Source organism: Falco rusticolus, chromosome 2 (assembly GCF_015220075.1).
Source record: "Falco rusticolus isolate bFalRus1 chromosome 2, bFalRus1.pri, whole genome shotgun sequence".
In the NCBI taxonomy this organism is placed as follows: Eukaryota; Metazoa; Chordata; class Aves; order Falconiformes; family Falconidae; genus Falco; species Falco rusticolus.
Window position 1 is genome coordinate 120502982 of NC_051188.1, and position 27497 is coordinate 120530478.

The 27497-nt window shown below is 40.3% G+C and overlaps 1 protein-coding gene across 1 annotated transcript; it reads right to left on the reverse strand.

The window, feature by feature from the left end:
- Window positions 1-370: 370 nt before the first annotated feature.
- ZPLD1 (zona pellucida like domain containing 1) lies at window positions 371-22469 on the reverse strand. The gene is made up of 10 exons (XM_037377603.1): window positions 22364-22469; window positions 16838-17058; window positions 13584-13765; window positions 12566-12638; window positions 9220-9317; window positions 8599-8679; window positions 7591-7762; window positions 6081-6189; window positions 2991-3020; window positions 371-1296 (listed from the first exon to the last, which is right to left on the reverse strand). The coding sequence occupies exons 1-10, from the start codon at window positions 22467-22469 to the stop codon at window positions 1121-1123; spliced, it is 1248 nt and encodes a 415-aa protein (XP_037233500.1). The 3' UTR covers window positions 371-1120.
- Between the last annotated feature and the right edge of the window lie 5028 nt (window positions 22470-27497).

Below are 27497 nucleotides of genomic sequence, written 5' to 3' on the forward strand. Positions count from 1 at the left end.
TGCTGGTTATGAAGCAGTAATTACATTAATGGAATTTCTGTGGTTGCCTGTATGAGTAAGTTAAAATAGATTATCTGTATTTATCCCCAGACTGGGATATAAATCTCCAGAGTTTATCACCCTCCTGTAAAGGCCAGTAAAGCTATACTTATATTAATTTATCCTATATATTGAAAGCTTTCACCAAACCGGCTTAAAATAGAATGTCCAGTTTTCATCTTTGTAGAACAAGGTCGTGAAAACACATACAAAACTGTAACGATTTGACAAGGGGAGGAAAACAGTTCAGACAAAGCATCCGCTCTGAAATGTTTCAAATAATTTTATTAAACAATCATGTTTTACATGTCATCAGACCTAACCCCTGAAGTGCAAAAATGTTTCTGAGGTATTAAGACTGGAGGAAAACAGGCACAATATTGGTTGTTAGGGATACCACACTACAGCACAGTGGACTTTGCGAACAACAGGCCTTTATACAGCATTTGCAGGATCAGAGAAAACTGAGAACAAGTCTCTATTTGTCTTTAGGCTTGAGCGCCAAAAAGGCCTGATCGTTAGCCAGTTGCATCACATCAATGAAAGCACAGACATGGTTAACACAGGATGATGATAAATATCAATGAGGTGTTATTTTTAACCAAGATGGACAGATGAAAACCAGTTCCTCCTGAGACATGACTTTTTTTTTCAAATTTGTCAAAAATACCATGACAAAACAGAAGCGATCCTTATCTTAGTAGGCATTTATGAACTTATGTTTCTGAATGTGTCAGGTTTTGTGTAAGAATGGCATACTCGGAAAGGTCCTCACCTTCAGCATCTTCAGCTTTAAGACCCTGCTGGGAAGCTGGAGACACGAGCTGTACTGTCGGCACACCCACGGGCATAATGTCATACAGGCTGATCACAAGCACAACTGAGATTCTCCTAATTTTCTAGGATTGTTACCTGTATCACTGCTGCTTACCTACACGTCATCTAGCAAATCTACAAATACAGAATAGCTGGCATAGAAGCTGGATACAGCTGGAGCGTTGCCGTAATATTTTTTAATGGAATCATATTTCACGGACCAGAAAGGCAACCCCAAAGAAAAAGTGCAAGTAAATCATCACTTTCAGTTGAAAACTGGGTTTCGAATGCCACTCAAGACCGAACTGCTGGGCCACTTTCTGCGCAGAAGAGTTAGGGAACATACAAAAAAGAAAATGCTTGTGATTCCTAGGACAACAATGCCCGAAATCAGTGCACCGGTGACTGAGTTCAGCTGGAAAGGAGGTCCATTTGGATGAGCTGCAAAGAGAACAAAAATGTGCAGGTAAGATCTGGTTACAGGCTCTCAGCAGTGCCAGCCACTGCTGTCTTTCCATTACAACACCCTAGATACAAAATAATTACAATGAATGGACTGAAACTGTACTTCAGAACGAGCACCTGTCCACGTGGATAAAGCTTATCTAAGTGCAGTTTGAAAACAGTTATTAGTTCTTTCAATATCCATCAGCTAGGGGATAAAGACAGTAAGGATACTTCTAAGGCGTAATCCCTCATGTGCTAGTGACAACCTTGACCTGTGTTATTTAAGGCAAGACTATCCTTATCCAAAAACTGTTAGAGCAGAAGTATAAAGATTTGTGGCCTAATCAAGTTAATGAAAGGATTTCTTCCCTGATATCATTATCCACATCTCAATTCAAAGGGTATATAAATCCTTAGCAGACATATCTGGCACCAGGTATCTGAGCTACTCTAAGCTCATCCGTACACCTTCACAGAAGGCTTCTTAAAGCGTTTATCAATTCTCAGGTAGAAAAGGTAACATATTTACTATTTAGTGTAGCTCAACAGGCTGTCTGTGGACCAGTTCCTCGATACTGGAACACACACAACCAGCCCATACCATCTTTCCCAGCAAGAGGGGAAAAAAAACCCACAACGAAACCCCACACATTTGAGTGGTAGGTGCGACCCAAAGCACCAATGTGCGTTTTCCCAAAAGCCACATTTGCCACTACCAGAGCTGGAGGGTGAGGTGGAACGACACCACAGCTCCTGTGTGGGAAACCAGACTGCTGCTCCCAGAAGCAGCCACCTGCCCTCAACATCATCAACCCCCCCGCTCCTCACCAAAGCTGGGGGGGGATAAAAAAACCAGCTCTGTTGATGAGGTTGCCCTCCCTTTCCCAACTCTGTGCTGCCTTCTGACCTTGCTTGTCTGCTCCCCACTACAGCAGTGATCCCACCTTGCTCTTCCTCTACACTCTCCACTGGGACAGCAACAGGCACAGGAAAGGCACCGCCACTCCTTACTACCGGCAGAGCGACCGGCTGACACCAGCCCTGCGAGTGCCCGGAGCAAAGCACCCCACAGCTCAGAGGCTTGCTGTCCCCCACAGCCCGTCTCCTCCGCTGCCCTAGCAGACCACCAGCTCCAGCCAAGCTTCTCCGTAGGCTCCCTGCGCGGTTAAACGCCAGGAGAGCAGGAACTGAAGCACAGCTCTGCTGACTTTTGTAGCACAGCTCTGCTGACTTTTGTAGCACAGCTCTGCTGACTTTGAGCTATGAACTGAAATAGATTGGAGCATAACAACCATTTTGCTGCTCTATTCCTGCGTGGTGTGAACAAATTTTACCATTTAGGTCTGATTTTGCATCTGGCAGTTGCAATGTTCCTTCACCCTCACATGTCCCAGCAGCAGATTTTCATGTCAATTCCATCACAGGAATGAGAACTTGCTATGTTGGTGGGGCTGAGTACACAAATTAAACTGAGCATTCCAGATTTACCAATTGCTTTCTTTACACCATGTCAGCATTAACTCATTCAAATGACAAAAAAAAAAACCAAAAACCAAAAAACAAAAAACAGCCAAAAAGGAAAAACATTCCAGCTTAGTGCACAGACCTCAATCAAAATGGTTCATGTCCTCAGTTATGTTTCACTCATAAACCCTCTTTTATGTTTCTTGGAATTCTGATTAACTTACCAAGTTGTGAATTGTTGGTTGGCGTCTCATCTGTAGAAAATAAAAATGGGATGCATTACATTTTACAAATACCTCTGCCCATCTCCTCCCCTCCTTACAACGCAAAAGCCAACAGTCCTAGCTTTATTTTCAAAACACATCAGCTACACTTGCAACACTGACTAGCAGCTTTTAGCATCTCTAATAGGATAAGGACAACAACATTAATTACATGATGCTACTTCATTTTTTAATGTGAGCACACAAATATGAAGTTACTCAGTACTCTGGGGAGAGGAAAAAAACCAAACCAACAACCACCAAACAACTTAATGCAGGAACCTTTTACCTGAAAAGGTGGCCAAGTTCTATTCTGTCCCTCAATAAAAGTACAACTATAAGCCCAATATTATACACAAGTCCCTTCACTGTTAATCATAGTATAAAAAGATCTGTGTAGGAAAAAGATTAACCTGAGTTTTTCAAGGCAAAATACATCAGTGACCATAAATGATTACAAAAATGCCTTTTCCCCACGCTCATTTTTCTCTTGACAGTTCCACAGTGGCATTATATTCAGGGAAACATTTGTATTTTGTCTTCAGTTTTTACTTACTTACCATTGTCCATCTCAGAATTACATTTCTTGTCACTATTTTTGCTTTTTTGTGCAACTTGTAAGCACAGCTCATGTATACATTTGTTTTGAGCAGCCGTCTTCTAAGTTTAAGTGAAACATCCATCAAAAACTACACAATTTCACCCTCACAAGTAGGTACCTGCTTTGTTTCTATATACAGATACTAAAACATTTTTTTCTGTGTATGTCTACTGTATTGACTTATTTTAGATTAACAAACAAAAATAAAGTTTCCCTGAAAAGAACAAAATGTTAGAAATAAGAGTTCAGAATTATACAGGAGAAGGACCATTGCTCATTTGCAGTAGCACTATTCAGTATCTTTATATACTGGTACATTATGTCAAGGTAACGGCATAAACAGCCCTAGTGCCCAGTTGTTCCCGTATTGGAGTAACAGGGAGACCTGGCCACCTCGAGGTGCCTCTGCAGACACTGATGTGCACAAGAGTGGCCCAGGACACAAGCAGCACCAGCCCAAATGAGGGGAGTGGGGGTGGCACATCCATGTGACCACAGAACTCGCACTGGCGTATGCACCACGGCGAGTCAGGAGCAGCAGGTTGGATGGGCTCTGCGCAAATGATCCAGCTGCATTGAGCGGGACCAGAGTTGGTCTCGAAAATAATGTAAGTACCTCCGCGCAGCACCGCAGCAAGGTAAGCCAGCGCTGCACGACGGCACTCCTCAGCCAAAACCAGACAGCTCTGTTCAAGTTCTGTCATGACCTTCCCCTCTTATTCTTTCCTCGACTGTAGTATTCATGAACCTCACATTCTCAGTGCACTTATTTTCACGATGGGTAGGGACAGCGGGAGGGAATGCTGGTCCTCTGTTTCTGCTCCAGGAGAAACAGGGAAGTGCGAGGCAGATCAAGGGACCCACCCAGTGCCACGCAGGAAATTCATGGCAGAGTTCAGAACCAAATCCCATTTTTTCCTGAGTACTTCCCATCAAACCATCCTTCTGTCAGCAGGAGTGGGATGCTCCAGAAGCATACTATGGCGATGCAGAAATATCTAATAATGTAATCTTATCTAACATCTAAAAAGCTACATAGCTCAAGTAGAAGACACCTAAAGAAATATTTTCCTTTCCAGCCTTATTCATGTTTTCATTTTAAAAACCTCAACAATCATAATGAAATTATAAAACTGTTTATCATTTCATCAGGGTCATTTAATACCCATGGACAGATCTTTGCTTGCTTGAAATTATGCAGTATTTAAATGTAATTGATGCATATCTTTTTTTTTTTAATTGTAAAAAAAGCATTCACAGCATTTGAACCATAAGCTATATTACCTAAAAACTTGGTTTATGACCAACACCTATATCTAGATCCCATTCCTTGCCTAAGGCAGCATTTCTCCAGCATACATGTTTGTCTGAGCAAAGCTGTCATTCCTTTCCCATGAAGTACTCATGCATGCAGCTTTAAAGTGAGTTCTTTTCACTTTTTCTTGACTAATCAGATAGCAGTGACTCAGTTGGGACTACACATAATGCACAATAAAATACTCATTTTCATTACAGAAACGTTGCTTATAACAGGGGCTATTTGTTCTAAAAATGGTCTCTTGCTAGATGGTTCCCTATTCTGGAGGGTCAGTTGTTGCCTTTGGATATGTGGGCACAACTGCTTTGCATGTAAAGAAGGATTTGATTAAGTGTTTTGATTATTTTTCCTAGACAGGATTCAGTCCTGCTCTCAGCTTCCTAACTCTAATGACTGCTGAAATCAGTTGCTTAACTGCAACTACTTATAAATATCAGTAAATAGAATTTTCTAAAATTTTTCAAATATTATATTTGCAGTCACACAAATTCTTTTCAGAGACTGCAGGTTGCATTTAGAGCTGCCTTCCCGCCCCCCCCCCCCTTTTTTTTTTTTTACTTTGGCAATAAAAATGGAAATTATGGCATTTCACCCTGGATTTAAAAATTTAAAATAGTCGATTTTGGTCCACTGTTTAGAATTTACAATGTGTTTGTCCTATTTCTTTCTTATAGCTGAAGGCTAAGCATAGCATGTATTAATTTTATGCAACACTTAAATAAAAACCAAGAGGTGAAGCTGGAAGGAATGGCGACTAGAAAGTGACAGTGAATATTCATTAGCTGCCTAAATTAGATGGCAACACTGAACACAGTACCTTAAATTCCATTATTTTCAGTGAAATCTGACAAAAAGAAAGAAGTCAGCCCACTGAATTTGGGCTTCTATAATACCCTTATATGCATAACAGTATCCCACAGTGATTCTACTGGGGTAGGGAGGAAGCATGAGTGCTGAACTGAAACGTTAGCTCAAAATTTCTACCGAACACTCCAAGAGCAGGGAAAAAAATACCCAACAAACTCATGGAGAATCCACCCGTTCTCAAAGTCACTGCAAAATTAAACTGCAAAACATTTCCCCAGGTTTCTGAAATTCCTGCAGCCCATAGAAAAAGTTTGCTCATTCCTACCACTCCTGGTAATGATGGGGCCAGCAGAGATTACAGCATTGCCAGAGGTGCTCTGAGGGCTCCAAGTTGTCCTCCCACCAGCGTCTCTTCTTTCTCTGTTACTGCAAATCTGAGTGGTTAATCAAAACAATCACCGTTTCAGAGTGGAATGGAATTGTTGCCCTTCCTGTGCTTCCTGCTTTAATGTAAACTCTTTTATAAGCAATACTACAACTTTGATTTTATTTCTTAGTATGTATTAAATTACTTTGCAATAAAAGCACCTGCGATATTCACTAGAAGTGTATCTTATAAATGCCTGGTTTCTCATTGTATTTTGCCTCACTTCGTTTACAGAACTACATTGCTGTTGTGTACAAGATCCATCTTATAGCATATTAAATTTTCAGTAGTTAATTTCCCAAAGCTTTGTTTACAGACATTTTTCCCCAACAAATGTGCTTCACTCGACTAGGGATAGAAAACAGGCTACAATCCCTATTCTAGGAAGCTTCTTGAGTTAAAAGTTTGCACGTTTTCCATGGAGTTCTAAACAGCAATGACCCACATTAAAAGAGCCCTCAACACTCTGTCACCTGGAATCCACCTTTAACATCTCTAATTTATAATCCACCTTAATCTTGGGTATCAAGTATCCTTCGACCAAGAGCATTTCCTTAATTTCAACTTCTTGTGAAAGGACTTTGAAAACCTCAGAACTTAAATTCAATAGAAACAATTAATTCAGTGTGACATAAAAGCATAAAATAATGCACAAAATGTCAGACATATACTGAACTGATAGCATTTTAAAATTCTAAATGCAAAGTCTTTCAGTAGGGGACAATACTGCATTCTGAAGACATCACAGGATGTTCTCTGTTTATACATTTATTTAAATAAGTTTCAAAAATATATTTGTTGAACCTGACATTCCTCAAATTGGATATTTTTTGAATTGACACAACTTCATGAACTTCAACAAAACAGCAGTTTCCAGACTGTAAGGGAGGTGGTAATAAACTATAGGGGAGGTAGTAGTTTGGGGTTTTTTCCTCTACTATCAGAAACTCTTTCAAATTTTCTGAGTCAGTAGAACGGCACTTACTATAGCTTTAAGTTTTCCCATAAACTCTATTCTAAGATACTTCCATTCATCAACTGTGACTGTGGATACCTTTTTTCTTAGATGCTATAGTAAGAATATGAGCTCTGGAGCCATCTCAGAAGCTGTAACTTTTAAAAAAGAATTAAAGGGCTAAAAGGCAAAGAGGTCATTTCTCACATGTTCAACCACCTGTGTTTTGCAGGTCTGGTATTATTCTAACTCTGGATGACAACGTTCATTGCCCTGTTCTTCATCAGTTGTTTTACATTCCTTCAGACACAAAAAACATTCTTACTTCAGACTCTACTAGTCATCTTAATTCTGCACCTTCCAAACTTCCATAGAATTTGCATGCAGAATAACTCCAGTGTACCTATTTTGTATCCAGATAATTAACAGCAGCTTCCATCCACTGAAACTTACTGGCACAAGAAAGGGACAGTCATCTGCTCTGCACAGCTTTGTCACGCAGTGAAGGAAGACCGTAGACATCTTCTGGTTCTTATGCTTCACAAAGCGAAACACCTCAAAGGAAAACCGTCCCATTTGGCTCTTGCCATTTTCAATTATAGTTGTCTGCGGGTCCTTGTCACAGCTAGTTTTTGTAGAGAAGATTAAAACTAGGATGAGCAGCTGTATTAGCATTGTGAGGCTCTTAGCTGAGAATAAGAGAACTTAGGTAGTAAGTTCAGTGCTCTAGCTCCTTGGAAAAGAGCGCAGTGCCCTCATGTGCAACACAGGAAGCCACAACCTGCCCGTTGGGCTGCACAGTCCTTTGCCAAAATGCATTCCTACAAAACCATCATGTTCTGTTTTGCAGCATCACAGCTATAACCAAGGTACCATTTCATTCCAGTGCCCAAAGAAACTTGAGACCTGAAGCAAAAAGTAATCAAGTATGCTAACCGGCACAGACAGGTAACTCCAAATGAAGACAGTGTCTCTCCAGCAACCATCACTGCTGAGATTTAATCTGAGATACTGCCAAGATGTTTTTCAAAGTTCCAATTCAAATAAATGTTTTTACTGGGAGTAGAAGCAGGAGCATCTATTTATCTATAATTATTTGCTTAACTGCTTTCCTGAACTGGAGTCTATGATGTTTTATATCACTGTCATTCACTACAAGGGTACCTTTGGCAAAATAAAGGCCAGCTTAGCCATTCAGTTTGGGTGTTTATGGTATCTCTAGTAGAGCCATTTTGGATATATGCTTCTTTGCCTTCATAATTCTTACAGCTTTGCACTTGCTTCTATGTTTATGTTCACAGACAAGAAAAGTCCTGCATGTTATCTGCAAGCCCAGCCCCTGGTCCTCCCTGCTAATATTGCTTAGACTTTCCAGGCAGTTTAGAACACCACTATCGGAGAGATTTATAACTGTTTTTTAAAGGGAGGACTCACAAAACAGTGGGTTTGCACAGGACCTACCTGAAAAAAAGATCATATCGAAGATCATCGCTAGGATTACCAGATGGCGTGGTGTAACAGTAGTCCATCAAAACATTCCACCTGCACAGGGAGCAAAATGATAGATGAGGGAAACTGGCAACATTAAGAGTAGGGGTGGAGAGAGTGAGATAAGATTAAAATATAGTACAGGCAAGCATGCAAACTGATAAGGCAGGCTGCTACATTGAAACCCAGTAACTATATTTAACAGGTCACATACAAGTCATCCTGCATTCTCAATATATCACCTGTTTCTTCCCACTACTTACAAAGCTAAACAGCACAGCATAGCAGCAGAATTGTATAAATCAAAGAATTTTGGTTTGTGCAAGTCAATCACCACACCAACACACACTGTATACCTCCTCTCAGAAGTCACGGCCACATAGGACTAGAAATCTAAGCCATCCCACTTTTAAAAGCCCTGGAGATTCTCACTTGACCTTTCTTAAATAACAGCAATATAGGATTTAAAGTGTAATTCAGGAAAACTTTCATACAAAAGGCTAGGAGGAACAACAGTTTCTTCTAAATCAGAAAAATTTGCAATACCAAGAGTTGAATAGCAAGCGAGACAAGAAATAACATCCTTTACGGTACCTGCCATCAAGGTTGGTTGCTCTTACAGCTGCATATATTTTGGTTTTCAAAGGTAAACCTGTACTTGGAATAAGGAGCTGCTGGCTGTAGGTTGAATCCTGAAAAATAAACGTTGCCTCAGTGTACCAGAAACCCCACTGTAACCACCCATCTGTCTCCAGACTGAACTCCCATCTACATTTTCTAACCTTTCTATGTAGGACAGACATTTACTTTGTCCTCTGTAAGGGAAGAAGCAAAAAGCAGTGCCGGAGCATTTGCCTATAGGCTCGTCTAGAAAGATTGACAGTAGTTGACTGGCCGTATCGGCCTTATCCCATGCAACTATTTTGGGGAATCTATTTATGATTTTATGAAGTGGTTGGGTTGGTGATGAAAGAAAAGGCATCATTCACTAACATCTCAGTAAGTCTCCCAGCACCTACTGTAGCAGCTACTGTGGTTTTCGGAAGGAGGAGCTGAACTGGGCTTTCCCAGGAAAGCTTGGTATTTGATTCAGTGGAGACAGCAATGTCACCAGGTTTTATATATCTTAAGATGTAGTCTGGGAGAACAGACACATTCTGTTATGCAAAATGTAGTTTCTGTGGAAGCTGGCTTGTTGAAGACTATGAGTAGCAAACATTTTCATTTAAATTTAGGGTTTTTTTAAAAAAGCTGTTTTAAGCAAGCTGTACGTAACATAAAAGTTGGGAATTCTCCATATACTGCTGCATAGATATAGATGTTTTAATGGTTTCTTCTTCAAAGGCTGAACCACTAGCGTCACTTTAGCAACAAAACCACGAAACAGATCTGAGTGGCCGATGTTAATTCAGCATATCAAAGTGCACTTACTGGTAAGGCCACCTACATCTAATAGGTTGCTAACCCAGAAAGCACAGGGATTAGCATGTTGAGACCTCTTGTGAGAGATCAAAATGCTCAATACATAAGAAAAATTCTGTTAAACAGAACTTTGACCAGGTTCAGTGTGGCAGGGAAGACCAAGAGCAGCAGCTGACAGCAACAAGAAGGATTAAGCACAAAAACTGAGTACTTCTTCAAAGAGAACAATGCCAAAATTGACAGCATGCCCACCGTTGGGTCTGCAGCGCCGGAGGCCCCGGGAGGCACCACGCGTACACGCAGCAGCTTGGTGGCACACACAGCAACTCCTCCAGGATCCATTCAAGTAACATCAGGTAAGTTTGCCTGCTTTAAAATTAATTCTACATTTCTCCAGTATGTAGCTCTGTCACATCTTGCAACTGATTACAAAGTCTACAGCAAGTCCCTCACTATTACATGCCATAATTGAACTTTTTTTCTTAAAGAGCAGTTTTTATTAATTTAGGCAGACATTTACAGGAAGGCCTAAAAGCACATAGCCACTTGGGCTCTGTGAAAGCCCGTTAAACATTTTGCTATTAAACTCTGAGTAGATCATAGTCACTGCTCTCATCTTTCCTAATGATTACATGTGCTAACGCCACAAAGTAAATGTTTACATCGCCCGGTGAAGGAAGATGGAGGCGAGCTGCAAAGACGATGAGTCAGTGTTAGGAAATACTACAGCTGAAGTTTGAAAGTATGGCTGCTCGGTCAGGAGTCATGTCTGTGCACAATCCCCCAGCAGCACTGAGGGTGGACAGGAGCCTCGAGGCCGCTCCCAGCGCCAGGACTTTCCAAGGGGACCCAGTGAGCCCACAGAGCCCAAGCCCACCAGCCCACGGGTGCCCCAGAGGTGCTCCCAACCACAGCCTGAGCCCACCAGCCCACGGGTGCCCCAGAGGTGCTCCCAACCACAGCCTGAGCCCACCAGCCCACGGGTGCCCCAGAGGTGCTCCCAGCCAGAGCGCAGCCGCGCACCAGCCGGCTCCCTACCCCCAGCCCCAGGGCGTGACAGAAGGACATATCCACCCCTCAGCCTGCCAGCCTGAGTGGCATCACTCATGCCAGTGCTGCTCCCTGGAGTAATGCAGCTGGAATCAAAGGATGAGACCTTCCCGTTCATGGTCAGCTTGGAAACTCACGGGGGGAGGGAGGATGAAAGCCCACCTTGGCATGTGGTATTTGAGAAAAGTGTGCTGAGTGCAAGCATCAACAGCATTTGTACCTGACCGTTTGCAGAACTGAGCCCTGAAAGGCAGCAAACGTGGTGGTCAGCGCTTGTCCTGAGACTTCTGGCTACACCTCCACCCTGCCCCTTTTTGGTCACAGGTTTATTTAAAAATGAGAGAAGTATAATCTTCATTTTAACAGATTATAGTTTGTTATTTAGAGCTCTGCTCTGTCAAACAAACATGATTTTTCTTTTTTTTTAGGCATGCTGTTGGAAAATGTCCTGTTACAATATTTATAGCTCATTATGTTCAAAGCATAAAGCACTGACTTTTAAATCAGTTGCATGAATTATAACTCAGCATCATGATGGCATGAATAATAATGCAAAAAATCAGATTCATAATTTACCAAAATGATGCTTGATAGATTGAAAAATTGATATTTAAATCAGGTATTTAAAATGTATGAATAAAAATTTTAATCAACACGGAAGTATCATTTCAGGGATTAATGTTAAGTAGAGGTCCGTGCATTTTTAATGTTTTGCTGTCACCATCCATATTTACGTAGTAAAAGCTTTTACAACAATGCACATTCAAGTTAAATTATCTAAAACATATGGAAGTGTTAGCTGAAAGCTGCTAAAATTATTAACCCTTAAAATCTTGAAAGTCCACACAAGGAGGCATCAAGTGCAGTGGGCTATAGATTTGTAACAAATCCCACATCCCTCACTACAATTAACAGATGATCAAAGCACTCTGATGAGGCTTGAACATAAAAATACCCCTGCAAAAGCACTGCAGTTTATTGCTAAGGGAATAGGTCTGAAATATTTTATATCTGGAATATTCTATAGAGTACTCTCTGTATCAGCACAATGTACCTATACACATATACACACACAAATAGCAGTAAGTACACACACATGCACATAAACATAGTCAGTGATAACACAGCGTGTACTCCTGAGTATGATTGTTATTACACCTGATTAGTGACGTGGCACTACAACCTGACGGCCAGAGCTGTGCTTTCAGGAACAGCATACATACAGGACAAAGACTGTGTGTCCTCAAAGACCAGCCACACACATACGAGACAACAGGTGGATGTAAACAAGGACAAGGGAACTCAGGGATGGAAGGTGCCCAGATGGACGGCCTGGCTCACGGGAGGAGTGGGAAAGGAACAGCAAATAATGAAAACGAGTCTACACTTTGCTCTGCTAATCCAGCTTGTACCCGCATAGTGCAGAGATCAGTTTAGTCCAGGTCATACTACTGTGTTTTATACTCACATTGTAAAGCAACAAATTCAAAGTGCTGATAAATGTACCATTGTTCTCTCTTACAGAAATAGCAGCTGATGACCTACAACAGAACCAGAAATCAAAAACCATCATGAAGAAGGATATCTTATTTTTGTGTTTACATACTTCAGGTTTTTATCATTAAAAACTCAATGAGGCATGTCAGAAGGAGTTAATTTATGCATTTGGGTTATAAACTTCAGAAATTGGAATTTATAGTAGAAACACTGACAGAACCTCAACTATGCAGAAAGTAATGGATATTGTTGAAAACATCAATCAGAAAAATAATTAGCAGAGAGGCGAAGTGACAAAAAGGGAACTACTTCTCATGATGTACAAGGTTTACTCGTGGAAATAATTTTCTCTTGCACTCTATACTCAGAGAATCACAGAATGGTTTGGGTTTGAAGGGATCTTAAAGATCATCTTGTTCCAACGCCCCTCCCATGGGCAGGGACCCCTTCCAGTAGCCCAGACTGGCAGTGGTGTTGATACAGCAGTGTGCTGTTAGCAGTTCTTGGTGAGCCCATTACATACCACGCCGCACTGGAGCACTGCAGTGGACTGAACTGTGCAGCCTTCTTGGCACAGAAGCACCAGTATCTAACCCAAGCAGTGTTTATCTTGTCAAATTAGAAACTGAATAGCTGCCAGCGAGGACAGCAAAGGCAAATGAAGAATTTCTTTTTTCTTTTTTTTTTTCCTGCTATCATTTTGTCATCAGAACACCTGAATTTTAAGGGAAGCTTTTTTTACATTATCTAGGGCTCTCTTCATAAACTATGTTATCTCATACAATGATGCTGCAGAATTTTCTTTTCCTTTGCATCCCTTCTTCTTTCAGTGCTTTTTCCATCTCCCCATACTTTCTTGCACAGCTGAAAATTACTGTTGACAGTACTGCTAGGATATGCATATATTTAGGTGTGCATGCATATACACACATACATAATGGGCTTACACAAACATGGGAATGAAACACAGAAATGAAAAGCACACTTACGAAGCAAGCTGGGTGTTGTTAACCAAGTACTCCAGCGGATAGCTACAGCTAAATTTGTACAAAAGCCCAGGCAAATAGCTGATAATCGTTGGTGGGTCTGGCGTATCAATATAGCCTGACACGTTACCTATCTGTACCACTGAGGTATTTCCATAGGCATTGACACCTCGAGCTGAGGATACCTATTGAGGGAGACAGAAAAGGACTATTACCAGAAAGTTAACTATAGAAGAAAAAAAAAATGCTTAAGGACATAATTTACCCAGAAATATCTTCAGAAAACCCTTTAAAAATTAATTTCATTTAATACCATGTTCCCTGTGTTCTGTTTTTCATCTCCCCAGAATCATGCATCTAGAGTTCACAAGCAATATCCCTGTTCTCAAAATACAGACTTGAACAACATCTAATAAAAAATGATGAATCCTGGATGCTTTTTTTTTTTTTTTTTTTTTTTTGGTAGGTACTTTTTTTCTAAGCATTCTCGATGAATTCACATGACTTACTGGGAAAAGCTGAAGGAACTTTTCTATTACAGCTAAAAAAATACTAGCTTAAAATGAGCTTCCATATGCAATAATAAAGCCAATACACAGGCAATTTCATTAACAGAAACAATATTCTATCACTCTTGAGCTTTGTTTTTTGACACATCAAAACCGATGTATTTTATAAGCAGATACAAGCCAAATAGCTGAGTTCTGTGTCTGTGGTTTTGTTCACATTACACATCTTTAAACCTGAATTATAAATTATGTGGAAAGAAACACTGTCAGAAACACAAAAGCTGAAAAGTAATACAATCTTAATGCCAATGCAACCTTAATTCAGTCCCTGGACACATGCTATCCTGTGCTGCTCAGGCTCACAGAGTGTGCAGAGGCAGCAATAACAAGCAGCTTTCCAGAAAACCGAAGGACACTCTTTCCTCCTGGTAGTATCCCAGCCCCACTCCATCTGTAGCTACTGATCTGATTAAGGGGGTGGTTTGAAAACAGCAGATAAATGTCACAAATGACTGTCTCAGTAGGCACACACAGAGTAAGGCAAATTAACACGGCACTGGACTTCCACTGACGCATTTCTTTCCTATAACTGTATTAGCAAAACAGATGGTTTCAATAGCTTTAGAATATACAGCTTCTTAAAAAGGCTTTTCATTACAGAAGAATCATCCTGAGGTGCACATGAGTTGTAACATTTTGCATTAAGTAGCACGGAATAGACAGCAGGTATTTTGATTTCTTCGGCTACAGAAAAACAGCTAGAAGACAAATGCAGCCATGCCCTTTGCCAGTACTATAGCTAATCACTTGCTAAAGAGCAGGAAAATTATGAAAATCAAATTTTCTAGGATCTACTGCTTGCCTAAAAAACTTAGGCTAGAGCACTAAGGTGTAATAGCCAGCTACAGTTCTGTTCAGCTTCCTCACCACCCCACCACCAAAAAATAAAAAGTGGCATCAGTCGCCTTACGGACAGAACTGGGTTTCACCAGAGCTCTGCCGGAACGGTTGCCTTTCCTTTTATTGAAAATGAGTTTGAATGTCTTTGTTGTGAAACACAGCCAAGAAATGCACGGGATTGTACTACTCCAGTGTGGGGAACACAAGAAATGCTCTCTGCTACTTTATCCTCTTTGTTGGTGGCACAGCATGTGTAAACCAAGAGGGGGTGAGGGCAATTTTGGGTTATATTTTTAGCAGATGCTACTTTGTCTTTGTATCCTGTGCAGCCTTGTAGGGGGCTTCATGGGGAGCTCAAATTATTTGGACTTACCAGGCTGGTTTGGGGGTTTTTTTTATTAAAAAACATCAAGCTTTTACAGTTACAATCAAATAGCAAGGTCAGGGAGTTTACAATGTGACCGACTCCACAGGAACAGGAAAAAGTTGCTTCCTGGCAAATTCTACTGCAAGTCACTGAGGTGCTACGGCTTTTCATGGAAAATAGGAAAAGAGAATCTTGAACTTGGACTTTTTTGTTGAAATTTTAAAAGAAAGCTCAGCCTGAGGCAAATAGGTCAGAGAGCATATCAAATATTTCAGCCCAGTTTTGCAAAATTATTAGCAACAAAACAATGTGTTTGTTATAAAAACTGACAGGTATCATGAAGCGCAAGTACAAATTGCAGATAGAATATAAGCCTCAAAAATAAAAAAAACCCCAAGTGTAAAAACGTATTAAGTTATTTGTAGATAAGTCATCGATCGCTGTTTGTACAACGTAACATACACACAACCTGTACCATTCTTCTTCCTTGGTTTAGGAGGTTTGAGACCTGACTTCCCTCTCTCCCCATTCAGACTGGGATAGCTTCATTGACAAAAATGAAATTATACTGGCACAAATCAGCTGCTGGATCAGATTCTGGTTCCAAAAACTCACCCACAGCTAAGGATTAGAATTAGTCACTAGCCGTACAAAAACATGCACTACACATGCCTGAAACAGCAACATAAAATGTAGACACTAAAGTCACACCATCAGGCAAAACTGCAAAAAAATTGCAGAGTGGCCGTGCAGTAAGTGATCAGAGATGAACATGCCAATCTGAACTCCAGTCCCACAACTTGACTTTTTCACCAAGAATTGAGTGCATAGGTTAAACAGCCATTCTTTCCTTTTTTTGGGTCTCTCAAACATTCAAAATTTGCTTGAAAACTTCAGTTTGTTGCCAGGCAGTCCCATACGGAGCAGAGATCTTCCAAGAAGGTGCAACAGCTCACAGCAGAGCTCGCAGAGGTGTTTACTGTGGCTTGGGCCCTGTGACATCCAGCCTGAAGACACTGCCTTATCACAGAACATGTAGGATCGGTCAGCAAGCCCCTCTCATGAAAGCACAGAAGTAGGTACCCAGACTAACTCTCCCGCTATCTAACCCACTCTTAAAAATATTTTACTTTCATTTTCCAAGTGGGTATTTGAAAAGTTTCAGCAAAATTTAAGGCATGTTCAGCAAAAGTTTTGAAAATGGTCTGGAATAAAATCCCTCATTTTTCTACTGAAAAAAATTAAAGTTAAAAATATACATTCTAATCAGAGGACAAATGTGTGTCCCACCACGTTTTCTCATTAGTAATCAAGATTATAAATTACCAGCCTTCCCTGGTTTTCTTTGAAATATGTAATGTATTGCTAACTGGGGAAGACAAAGCAAACATTATTTGTAAAAGACATAATGCTGTCAAGGCCATTCACTTCATCCCATGCATAAAAAGCCACGCTCCAATTTCACTTTGACTTCGTCTTACCACTAAAGTGTTTCCACAGGATTCCAAAGTACTCAGATTGATGATGAAAATGACCACTGCTGGAAAGGTGTTGTTATTGATGAAACCCCTGCAGTGGGCATCCCCATGTTTCCCATTCAATGCCAGATCTGTCTCAGAATAACCAGAGAAAAGAACTGTGCAAAAATTTATCTTCATAGTAATTGTCTGTACGCCACAGAAAACATTGATATCTCGTTCAGCTGCAAGAAAAATATAGGGCAAGACATAGTAAGAAGATGTATTTTAACTAATCACCATATAATTACTGTACCAGTTAGACTAGTGTTGTAACTTCTGATCAAATCAATTTTTAGACCCTAGTCACTGCAAAATATTGGAATACAAAGGTCAGAATTGCATTGTACTTGAAGAACAGGCTTGACTCCACAACTTCAGTGAGGAAAAAACGAGAATTAATATAGTAATGTAGTCTACCATGCAGCAAAACCACTGTTCTAAAATTCCCCATTTAGTAGCACATTCATAAACCAAAGCATTGCAACCAATTGGAAACCAGCAAAGGGTTAAGTGTTTGGAGCCTGACTAAAGAACCCCCTTACGGAACAGAAATTTCCAGCAATTTTGAGAAACTCAGGAGGCGAGCTGTGCCTTCCAGCCACTCCGGCCTGGAAGTCAGGTGCATTTCTCTGAGGATGTCCGAGTCCAGTTGGTATGAGACCACAGCCTCAGCCTGTGCGGACTTTGAAGTACAATCAACAGCCAAGAAAAGCAATTTATTATGGTATTTTTAAAGCTGGGTTGGTTGGGGGTTTTTTGTTGGCTTTTTTTTTTTTCCCCTCCAAAACCCATCAACTTTAGCTTTAATGAAAAATCAGTTGGCTCTTGAAAGACAATGATCAATACTACAAAGTGTCTTGCAATCTTTCATTCTGTACATTATGACAATACAAAAGACCCAGAAAACAGCAAATTGTTACAACTGATCAATTTTTGCACACCAAAAAAAACCTTCTTGGATGAATTTGACCTTTTATTCGAGAGTTCTGAAGATTTTTATGTACTTGAATGGAAAAGCATCGGGTTAGGATATAGGCACAAGCAACAGCTTGTTTCGCTTTGGAGCGATAATATAGCTTTTCTATAAGCTCTTCTCTGCCTGTAGATGACTGGGGGGATATTTTGGCCTTTTTCCCCCCTAGTACTTTACAAAAAGACATACTGCATCGTGTTAAACATAGACATTACTCCTTTATATAACAACTCATTTGTTACATCTACTTAAAGATTAAGTACTATTAAAAATTGCAGAACAACTTCAGTCAATACTATACCATTAAGCCTGCTGAAATGAATTGTTTCACTGCATTGTCACAACAGAGAGGAAATGAAATCTCCATTACAATGAACTAGCTCTTCCCCGGTGGTACAGGAGCACAAGCAGTTTAATTTAGACAGCTTTAATGGTGGCTTTAAAGCCAAAACAATCAAGTGCAGGAAATAACAGGCTAAACTCAGTCCTGAGATAATGCAGTGATAAGTGCTACTCACCGGGTGTAAATTTGGGCAGAAAGGTACTGGAGGCAAGACCAGAGTTTAAGTGATTTGGCATGAAATTCTCCCGGTTTGTACATACACATAATTCCACTACTATAATGTACAGAGATCGAGAAGAAGCATGCCTTGTTTTTCCCTACTTGAGGACTGTTATGATCCATTTAATGGCTATACTAAGGTAGAGGGAACAGTACAAAAAGGCAAATGGCAGAGTGTGCCTTTACATTTACTTGGACCAATGCACAAACAGTTAGATTGTAACAAATTGCAGGATGTAATATAAAGTAGCTCAGTTAATTTTATAACTCACTTCAAGCCTTTTAAAACGCAGGATATTACTTTACCTGTTAAGGTACCATTACCGCTTGCAAAATTCTCATTTGACACTAAGGAAAATGAGGCCATACAGTACAAAAACAACCTTTGTGCTATGCAGGAAGGTAAACAACCTTTCCAGAGCGAACCTCTTCTGCCCACTACTTTACAAGGAAGTATTGGTGCCAAATTAGTCTATTCTGGAATTAAAACAACATTATTTGTTCAGAAATTAAGCTGAAACCACATGCAAACAGATCTAATGCCCCTTTAGACACTAAACATCTAGCTCATTTCTTGTCAATTTAAAAAGGTAAACATTATTCCTATATAAGTTTAAACAAAAAAAAAAAAAAACAAAAAAAACCACAACAACAACACAAAAAAGATATTTGCATTCCTGCAGTAAAAGCTTCTGGTTTTCTGCGTAAGAGAGGAGCAATGGTTTGAAGGTTACGTCACCCACTGATGGGGCATTAAATACAATGCGCTCTGCCACAGAGCTCCTATCCAGGCAAGCCACGTGGCTTCTGACTCAGGTCACACAAGCGACCCACAGTCAGCAGTACTCACAGGGGGTCACACCCCAGAGTACAGCTCAACAAGTACAGAGGTACTACAGTAACAGAGACTGTCCTGAATCAAGGACAGACTCCTGGCAACTAGAGCCAAACGCCGACAGCTCCACTGCCCAGTTCTGCTCCGGTACCTTCCACAGCTGCCCAGACCCACCCAGGGCAGGCAGTGAAAAGCCGGCCGAGGACCAGGGTTTGCCACCAGGCACTGTTCACAAAAGTCATTCCACCAGAAGAGGCGTGCAAAGACACTTACGGTTCAAAACCAGGTTCTCTGCAATGAGCCTCCTCTTTGATCAAATCGCTGCTTTGATAGTGAATTAAAATGCATAGTGTCTGTGAAAAAGCTGCGATATTTTCTTAGCTTTCAAGCTCCCAGTATGCACTTACAGCAAGAGCCCCCTGAATCAACACCGTGTTTCCCATCTGTAGAGAGCCAGACTGCTATGGCTCCCTCCCCCAAAAGCCTTCTAAAAGCTGTGCTTTACTGCAATGCAGAACCAAAGCTTTTCCTCCTCCAGGTAACTGAAGGATGGCAGGATCTAGCCTTATTACATGCTCTCTTGAATATGTCTAGCTTTCGGTATAAAGAGTCACAGAATTTTCAATCTACCAAATATGGTTCTTTTTTTCCTTCATCGTTGCTGACTATTGCAATCCTACGCTCTAAAACAAACCTGCAAACTGCAGGAAAAATAAAGTCCTCCCTGATTATTTATCACCCTATTTATGCAGCACCATCCCTATGCAAGAAGGCACCTAAGCAATGAATGATAAGAGCACAAACAAATGAAAAATGGATGAACTCCAAGGTTCCTTTAGGAAGGCTTAATTTCTTGTCTTTGCTGAAGATGACTTCTGCTCTCCACAACGTTTAAAGAAAAAAAGCAGACAATTTCAAAACCCAACAGCTTCTCTGACATGCACTCCACAGACCTCCACAACAAAGTCCATTCTTGCCCCATGTTTGGAATTTCAGCTGACAACAACGAAGATCTCTTCTGTGGAATGAATAAGGAACAAGAAGAAAGCGTGTCCATAACCAGGCTCTGTGAGCAGGATCTCAGCCTGGAGAGAGACTTGGTTTGAAACGTTCTCCTTTTTTTTTGACCTCCCACCACTCTCTTTATGCTTGAACTCTGAAGACAGTGAAGCCAGCACCCTCAAAACCACAGCCTGAGCCAAGTGCTGGGGAAGCAAGTGTGCCGAGAGCGAGCCCCTTCTCCAGGCAGAGGCTCTTCACCCCCTTCTTCTGGGGCTCTTGAACCCAGCAAACTGAGCCCCATCAGCCCCCCTCGGCCCCACCGCCCCCCCTTGGCCCCAGCCCGTTACACAGTGCTCTCTTCTGCATTACTGAAAATAGCGCATGTCAAATTTGGGGACAAAAGGGTTTTCTGGTTTTTACCTCCATCTCAAATGCACAACTAACAAGCAGAATCATTTTTCTTTCCCAGCTCTCAAACTCAGCACTAAAACTGTTGATTAAATTCCAACCTTTGAATCTTTACTGCCCAAGATCACAAACAAGAAAGAGCAGGACTCTACTCTCAGCTCCTACAGGCAGTGAGGAGTGATTAGCGTCTACTTTTGAAAAAAAAAAATAAATCTGTTTACTTGTAATCTAAACAGATTTTCTCCTGAGTCCCTGAGTTTTGGCAGACATAGAATCTGAGATGACCCTTTTTTTATGAGGCAGAACTGCAAGAGGCCCCTAAATACCCACAGTAAGAACTGGATTCAATTCACAGGTATTGCATTGCAAATATAAAACCTTGGCAAAGGGCTGGTGCAAAAAATGACCACAGAAAAATTTAAAAAGCACAGGAATAGGAATCTAAACTTCCCTGCAGCTGTTGCAATCTTGCCAAGAAGCCTGAAACAGAAAACAATTACATGAAAAACTACAAAAGGTAGATCTGAGGCAGGTGGGCACAACTCACCCACACTAGACAAGGCTGTAAAACTTTTACCTAAGAAGGGGAAAATCAAGTACTTTGTGAAATACTCGGTTATACGGTGATTTTTTCAGGGATGGAGACAACGAGTTTGTTTATCTTTGCAGGTCTTATTTCTCTGCTCTTCATATTCACATTGCTTAAGTGGACAAGGATCAACCCCACTGTTGGTTTTTATGTCAAGAAAGTGCCTAGCAGCGTGGTGGTAACACAGGAAACTACACAGGCTGTAGCCTTTCTGCTGACTTAAGTTTAATAAAAGAGTTGATCCTTCCTGAAAAAAATCAAAACTATTTTTATTCAGAAAGCAACAACACTGAAAGATATTACAGCATAATAGCATACCAAGAGTTCATCACAATACCGCTAAATTCAATTGCTACCTCAGAAACAGATGTGAGCAAGCCAGTATTCACAGCATTTTTTATTATTATTCTAAGAAACAACTGAGGCAGGAAGGATAACCAATGTAACAGAGACTAAAAGCATTCTTTAGCCGAGTACACCCTGATACACATGACACTAAGACTGAAGTTTCGTTTCTATTTCTCATTGTATTAACAGCTCCAGACATCTGATTGTCCCCAAAACAACAACTCCCATTTCCTCAGAGGCACAAATGTACATCATACATACATACAAGCCATTGCTTCACCTGTCCCTAACCAAGCACTTAATGTTGAAGTGAGGCACTAAATTTTGCCATCAACGTCATCTTGCTCAGAAATAGATATATATTTATTTCACTAAAAGGACATAATTATAAATCTCTTATCCAGATAAAACATGAAAGAAAACCCAGTCAGAAGTTTCAGACTCTCAAATCTGTGGAGAACATTTACAACATGACCACTGGTGAATTCCTTGGACAGGATAGAGCTCTGGCAAAAGCAGGTCAAACCCCACTGATGCTAGGGGAGCTGTGTTCATTACTACGCTGAATTTGACCCATTGTGCAATTAAAAAGAAAGTAAAGTGCAACATTAGAGGAGTTTCATTGTCACCGAGATTGTTAACACTCACTTAATGTGGAGTCCTACCCCCAGGCTTTAAGCAGATTTAAAGCTCTGTATTTAAAAATAAGCACTGCTTTGATCCAAGACAATAAAGAAGCCATTAGAAAAAAAAGTCTATTAAATACTTACCAGGAAACCTGCTATGGAGGTTAGCATCACAGTTGTATCCATTGAACTGAGCAGTCACTGAGAGCACTTTAATCGTCAGCAGGAGCAGTAACCATACCTGTTCCATTGCAAAACCTAGCAAAACATTAGGTAGTTATTACACACATCTGTTCATGGCATTAAAGATGCTTACTGCAGACATTTAACTGCTCAGGAGGTGACAGTCTCCAGCAAAGGAACTGGGGATAAAGCTCACAAGCTTATGGGAAAGAGGCCACAGGCAGCAGGGCCCGTTTCTCTGCTTCTGAGTAATGTGTAATTTCTACTAACTTCTACAGTTTTTAATCATAACTTGTGGCAAAAAAGGTACTCAAGAATGAATAAAAAAAAAGAAAAAAAAATCCCTAAATATACCAATAGATTAGGATTGCTTTAGATATTTTAACCCCAACACCTTTTTTGACATTTCAGTGTAAAAATTCTTTGAGACAGGCATCTTTGAACTATGGTTTTGTTTTAGCCAAGTCCTTGAAAACCATACAGGAAAATGACTGGCTAAGCAATTCTAGGGCTCAAGGTCCTAGAACAAATATCAGTTCATATCTATTTACCAAAAATACGTTCTTTGAAGCATGCATGCAGTTGCATTGAGCTTACGTACAGATCTGGCACAGATGCTTGCATCTACTTGAATTGTATCTGCCAACCAGACCAAGAGATCAGAGCACATGCATTTCTAGTGCCTTGAGTGATTATTCCTCCTGGGAGAAAAGCAAAAAAAAAAAAAACAAACCATCTTATTCATGTTTTTGTCAAAAGTATCCCAAAATAATGATATCTTTGTTCATGAATCCATGTGTTACTGATACTTTTTATTTATAGGATTTTGTAATCTTATATCTCTGCTGATGTGGACCTTAAATGGGGCAATGCTTTCCATTTGCCTAGACAGAAACAGAGCAATTCTAAGAATTAGGAGGCTTGCTTTGTCCAAGACTATAGAAATGCTGACCATCACCTTTCTCCAAATGGACATCAAAGAACATTTGTAAACTCCACAGAGGCAGCACACCTAAATGCAGCCACATCTGGCATGGCAAGTGGCCGTCACGCATTGCTGAGAAGAGCTGGCAATAGCACCTGACAAGAACATTTGAGACAAAGCCTCACTCAGCTGGGTCCTCCGCGGCTCCACAGGGTCTGAGCCAAAGTCTGCTCAAACTAATAGAAAGGCTTCCACTAGTTTTCAAACCAGGCTCACCACAAACTGGGATTTAAAGCCTTGTGTTGAAAGACAGGCCCACAGAGGAGACTCCCAAGTGCTCTTTGTCAGCAAAGAACCCAACTACAAGAAAACAGTGAGCTAGACCCTACCAAAGTCAAAGGCATGTCCAAATGTCTGGCCATTCACTCCTGTGTAATTCTGCTTGGAAGTAGATGGAACAAAAATGGAGAATTAGGAAACACCATTTTCCCGCTCAGCAGGCATGTTTTGTAAGTCAGGTATAACTTTTGCTGTCACACCCAAAAGCAGTTTTGCTAGCAAGTTCTGCACAACTTCCTCCAAGTCTGACCTGTAACAACGATGCAACCTCCTTTTAGTTTCAGGTGGATACAAAACTCTAAATGAAAGCACTGTTTGACCCTCCACTTCTTTTCCATTAGATCCCTGTGGAGGCTGACAGTGCTCGCAGCTATCACTGATGAAGAACTGTAAAAACATAGGAAAGAAAACAAAATTTCTGACTGGGTTGCTATGAAACCTCTGTATTTTTGTGATCTCCTCACCCTCTCCATTACTCTCAGATGGAGAAGTAAGGTGGTGCTTTGTTTGTTTGTTTACTATGAAAACTCACACTTTAAAATATTTTTTTTCCTTTGGGAAATTGGCATTTCTCCAGCATACTGGAGCCTTACCTCTGCTTGTACAACAGTTACATCAATAAAGTGGCTATTACTGTTCTGTTGTGTATGAGCTGGTTTCTGATGTCCGTTACAATGGTATAAATCAAGGGCAATTTACCAAGATCTAAATCTGACTTCAATTTTCTAACTGCCACAGTATTTTTTGCTACCAAAAAAAAAGTTTGAAGAGAATTTAATGAAAGATGACACTGACAAAGCTGTAGCTATTATTTTAGATGAAAAGCAGTACTTACAATAAATTCTAAAATTTTAATTATTAAACTTAACTTCTGCTGCTGTGTTTCAGAGAAAGGAGAGATGATTGCCAGGGAACGAAGCTGAATTAAGACATTAGGTATTTATAGCATTAGTTCTCTATCTGTATTCAGAACAAGTCAGATAATGTCCTACTTGCTTTCTGGCTATTGACTTAACTGCATATGGATCAACATGCAGATCCACATTACCAGCTGAGCTGACTACTGCTGATTTCAGTTAAATAAGTTAGGAACATGCATTATTTTTCGTTTCTTAAGAAAATTACAGTGCTAAGAAGCACCCTGAGAGGGCACTCTCACCTATCTGCCCACCCCAGCAAGAATCAAGCAGACATTCCTGCTTTTCCAGCCTTTTCTTAAAAGCCTCTGGCAATTTATTTGTCAACAGAAATTCCTAAAACTTCAGTCCCCCAACTGTATAAGGCATCCTAACCAAAAGATTTACCTAAACTGATATTGCTGAACACTGCATCCAATTAAAGAAGCATAAAACTTTTATCAAAATAGTAACAAAAACATCATAATCTTATTCACTGTACATGAATATGAAGTGAAAATTCCATGTACAAAAAAGGAAGGTAGCATGCAAGTGTCAGGAGTAGGGTGATTTATAATCCAGGAACTAACAAATTCATGTGGAAGATATCTATTTTTTTCTTCAACTTAGTATGCAATCCTTTAAGCCCTTTCAAGGAATACAGCATTCTGTGCTTTCCAAAAAAAGTGCTTTGTTGGTCTAGCAGCAAACATACATGGCTTTCCTGATTCCAAAGATGCCAACACATACTGCAAGGGAAACGTGATCCCTTCTATCCATGAAAGTCTTAACTGACAAACTCATACCAGGTTTCACTGATGTTCTGAGAGTTTTATGTTCTTCAGACATCTGCAGTTTTCTCGGCTGAGCATCTTCAAGGCTCTTAATGTTTGTATCATTTACCATGTTTTGTTGCTGGCATTCAGTGTAGTGCTTAGTCTCACTGAAATGCCCAAATCGCCTCAAAAAATTCCTGTCGTAGTCACTTAAATAGTTTTAATTCCAAACGTTCCTGCCTCCACCTGGCCACCTAAGGATCTCTCCCAAACAAGGTCTGGTATCTTCTATTTAGCAAGGAAATTGTTCTTTCCCTTGACTTGGGGGTGAAGGTAAAAATCCGTGTGCAGGACTTCCATTAACACAAGAAGTTCACGTGACAACTCTGAAGCATTACTGGAACGAAAAGGCTTTAAAGGCCAGGTACAGTCAAAGAGATGGCCAGGGATTTAAAGACCTACCAAACATGGTTAGTTACATCATTGCAAACCCATGGTTCACCTAGATTTCTAAAACCATCAGTCCAAAGGAAAAACAGCCCAACATATCCAGGTTTCAATGTGAAAAACAGAGTAAACTTCCAGAATGCTGAAATAGTCAGGGTATGAATCCCTGCTGAACCAGAGCTGTCTACGTATTCAGCACCGAGCCACAACTGCAGGTCCTGCTGCTCCATGCTGCCTGTCACCGAGCGTACAAAGCGGTAAGGGCTGCGACATGCCGCCCTCGACTTGTTACCATTTTACAAAGTCCTTATCCCTGCTTTAATAAACCTCACCATGTCAGAAAACCCACACAAAATTTCAAGGTAAAGATGTTTTTATGGTGTAACGATTTAAAGAAAAGCCATTTTGCAGTCAGTTTAGGAATTTAGTTTCATGAAGAAGCAGTGGTTTGGACCCATCTAGATTCCCTCTTCTTTCTTCTTACCACCTGACATTCATTTCTCTTCTTCACCCATCCTCTCCAAAAAAGATCTTCAATTTGCCATTGTGAACAGCATTCACTGATTCAGTCCTACATTTTTATTGAAAGTAATTTGTGAGACATTTCTGACTTCTAAGTCTATTACTTATTTCAAATATTCGTTCTGCATTTTATGAGAAAATCTATAATCTACTGCTTGTTCTCTATTTTTCATTCACAGGGTGTGGCAGTTCTGCAAAATATGGTGATTGTTATGCCTTCTGACCGGATAATTCTTTCAGAAAACCAGTTAATAGTAAATGAAACCTTCTGAAAGAAAATTATAGATGTGATAAGCACATAATACAGCTGGTGGAACATTTTTAAGTGTTTCCATACATACCTAGTAACTGCCTAAATGCTCTCTAGCACTTGTACATTAGCTCTCTACAAGTAATGGAACAGAAACATTACCACATTTACTCATAGAAATATTTTCAAATTATCATTTCATAGTTCAACGAGTACTTCTCAGTCATCTCATGACAAAGTAGTTCCTCTTTTTGGTTTACATCCATTTTACTGCCACACTTGCTTCCACATCTGCACTCAAGTTGTGAATCGTTGGGAGGTATGTATGTTAACTGTGCCGCTGCCAGCTCTTCCAGAGCTGCTGTGCTTCTAGATGTGCACTACATGATTTGCCATCACTTCAAAGTAAACCAGTGAACAAAAGCAGAAGGATATGTCTCTACATCAAGTTCTTCAGTGGAATTTTCCCTTTTAACTTGTACATCCCATTGTAAGGAATTATCCAGATCACATTTTCACTACTGTCTTCCACTTTACCTCCTTAGCTCTTCTGATGCAGATAAAAATAGGACATGAATCTTTACAGTATCTGCCTACCAGTGTTAATTGCCTTTTTTTCAAAAAGATTACTACAAAAAAAAGGGCATCTGAGACGCAAAGAATGTCAAGACACATTTCAACTACAAAATTTCCCTCTGCTTGTGGATAATCTTTGGAGCTGAAACTTTGAAACACAGTATTACTCTTCTTACAGGTTTCTCTGATTTCAGAATCCATAGTACCATCTCATTTCTGACACCAAGCAAAATCTGCAAAGCTGACTATATATATATATATATATGGAGACATGCATACACATATGTATAGACAACAAATACGTACACAGAGGCACACATATGTATCTTGAAGGTCAGCAGCTTCCTAAATAGAGAAGTAAAGC

Excerpts from the sequence above, each read along its gene's own strand:
- ZPLD1 (XM_037377603.1), bottom strand. The coding sequence starts at position 22,469 with ATGGAACAGGTATGGTTACTGCTCCTGCTGACGATTAAAGTGCTCTCA. Across the intron at positions 3,021-6,080 it reads CCCCATCATTACCAGGAGTG|ATGAGACGCCAACCAACAAT; the intron begins GTAGGAATGAGC and ends TATTTTCTACAG. Across the intron at positions 1,297-2,990 it reads AACCAACAATTCACAACTTG|CTCATCCAAATGGACCTCCT; the intron begins GTAAGTTAATCA and ends TTCTCTTTGCAG.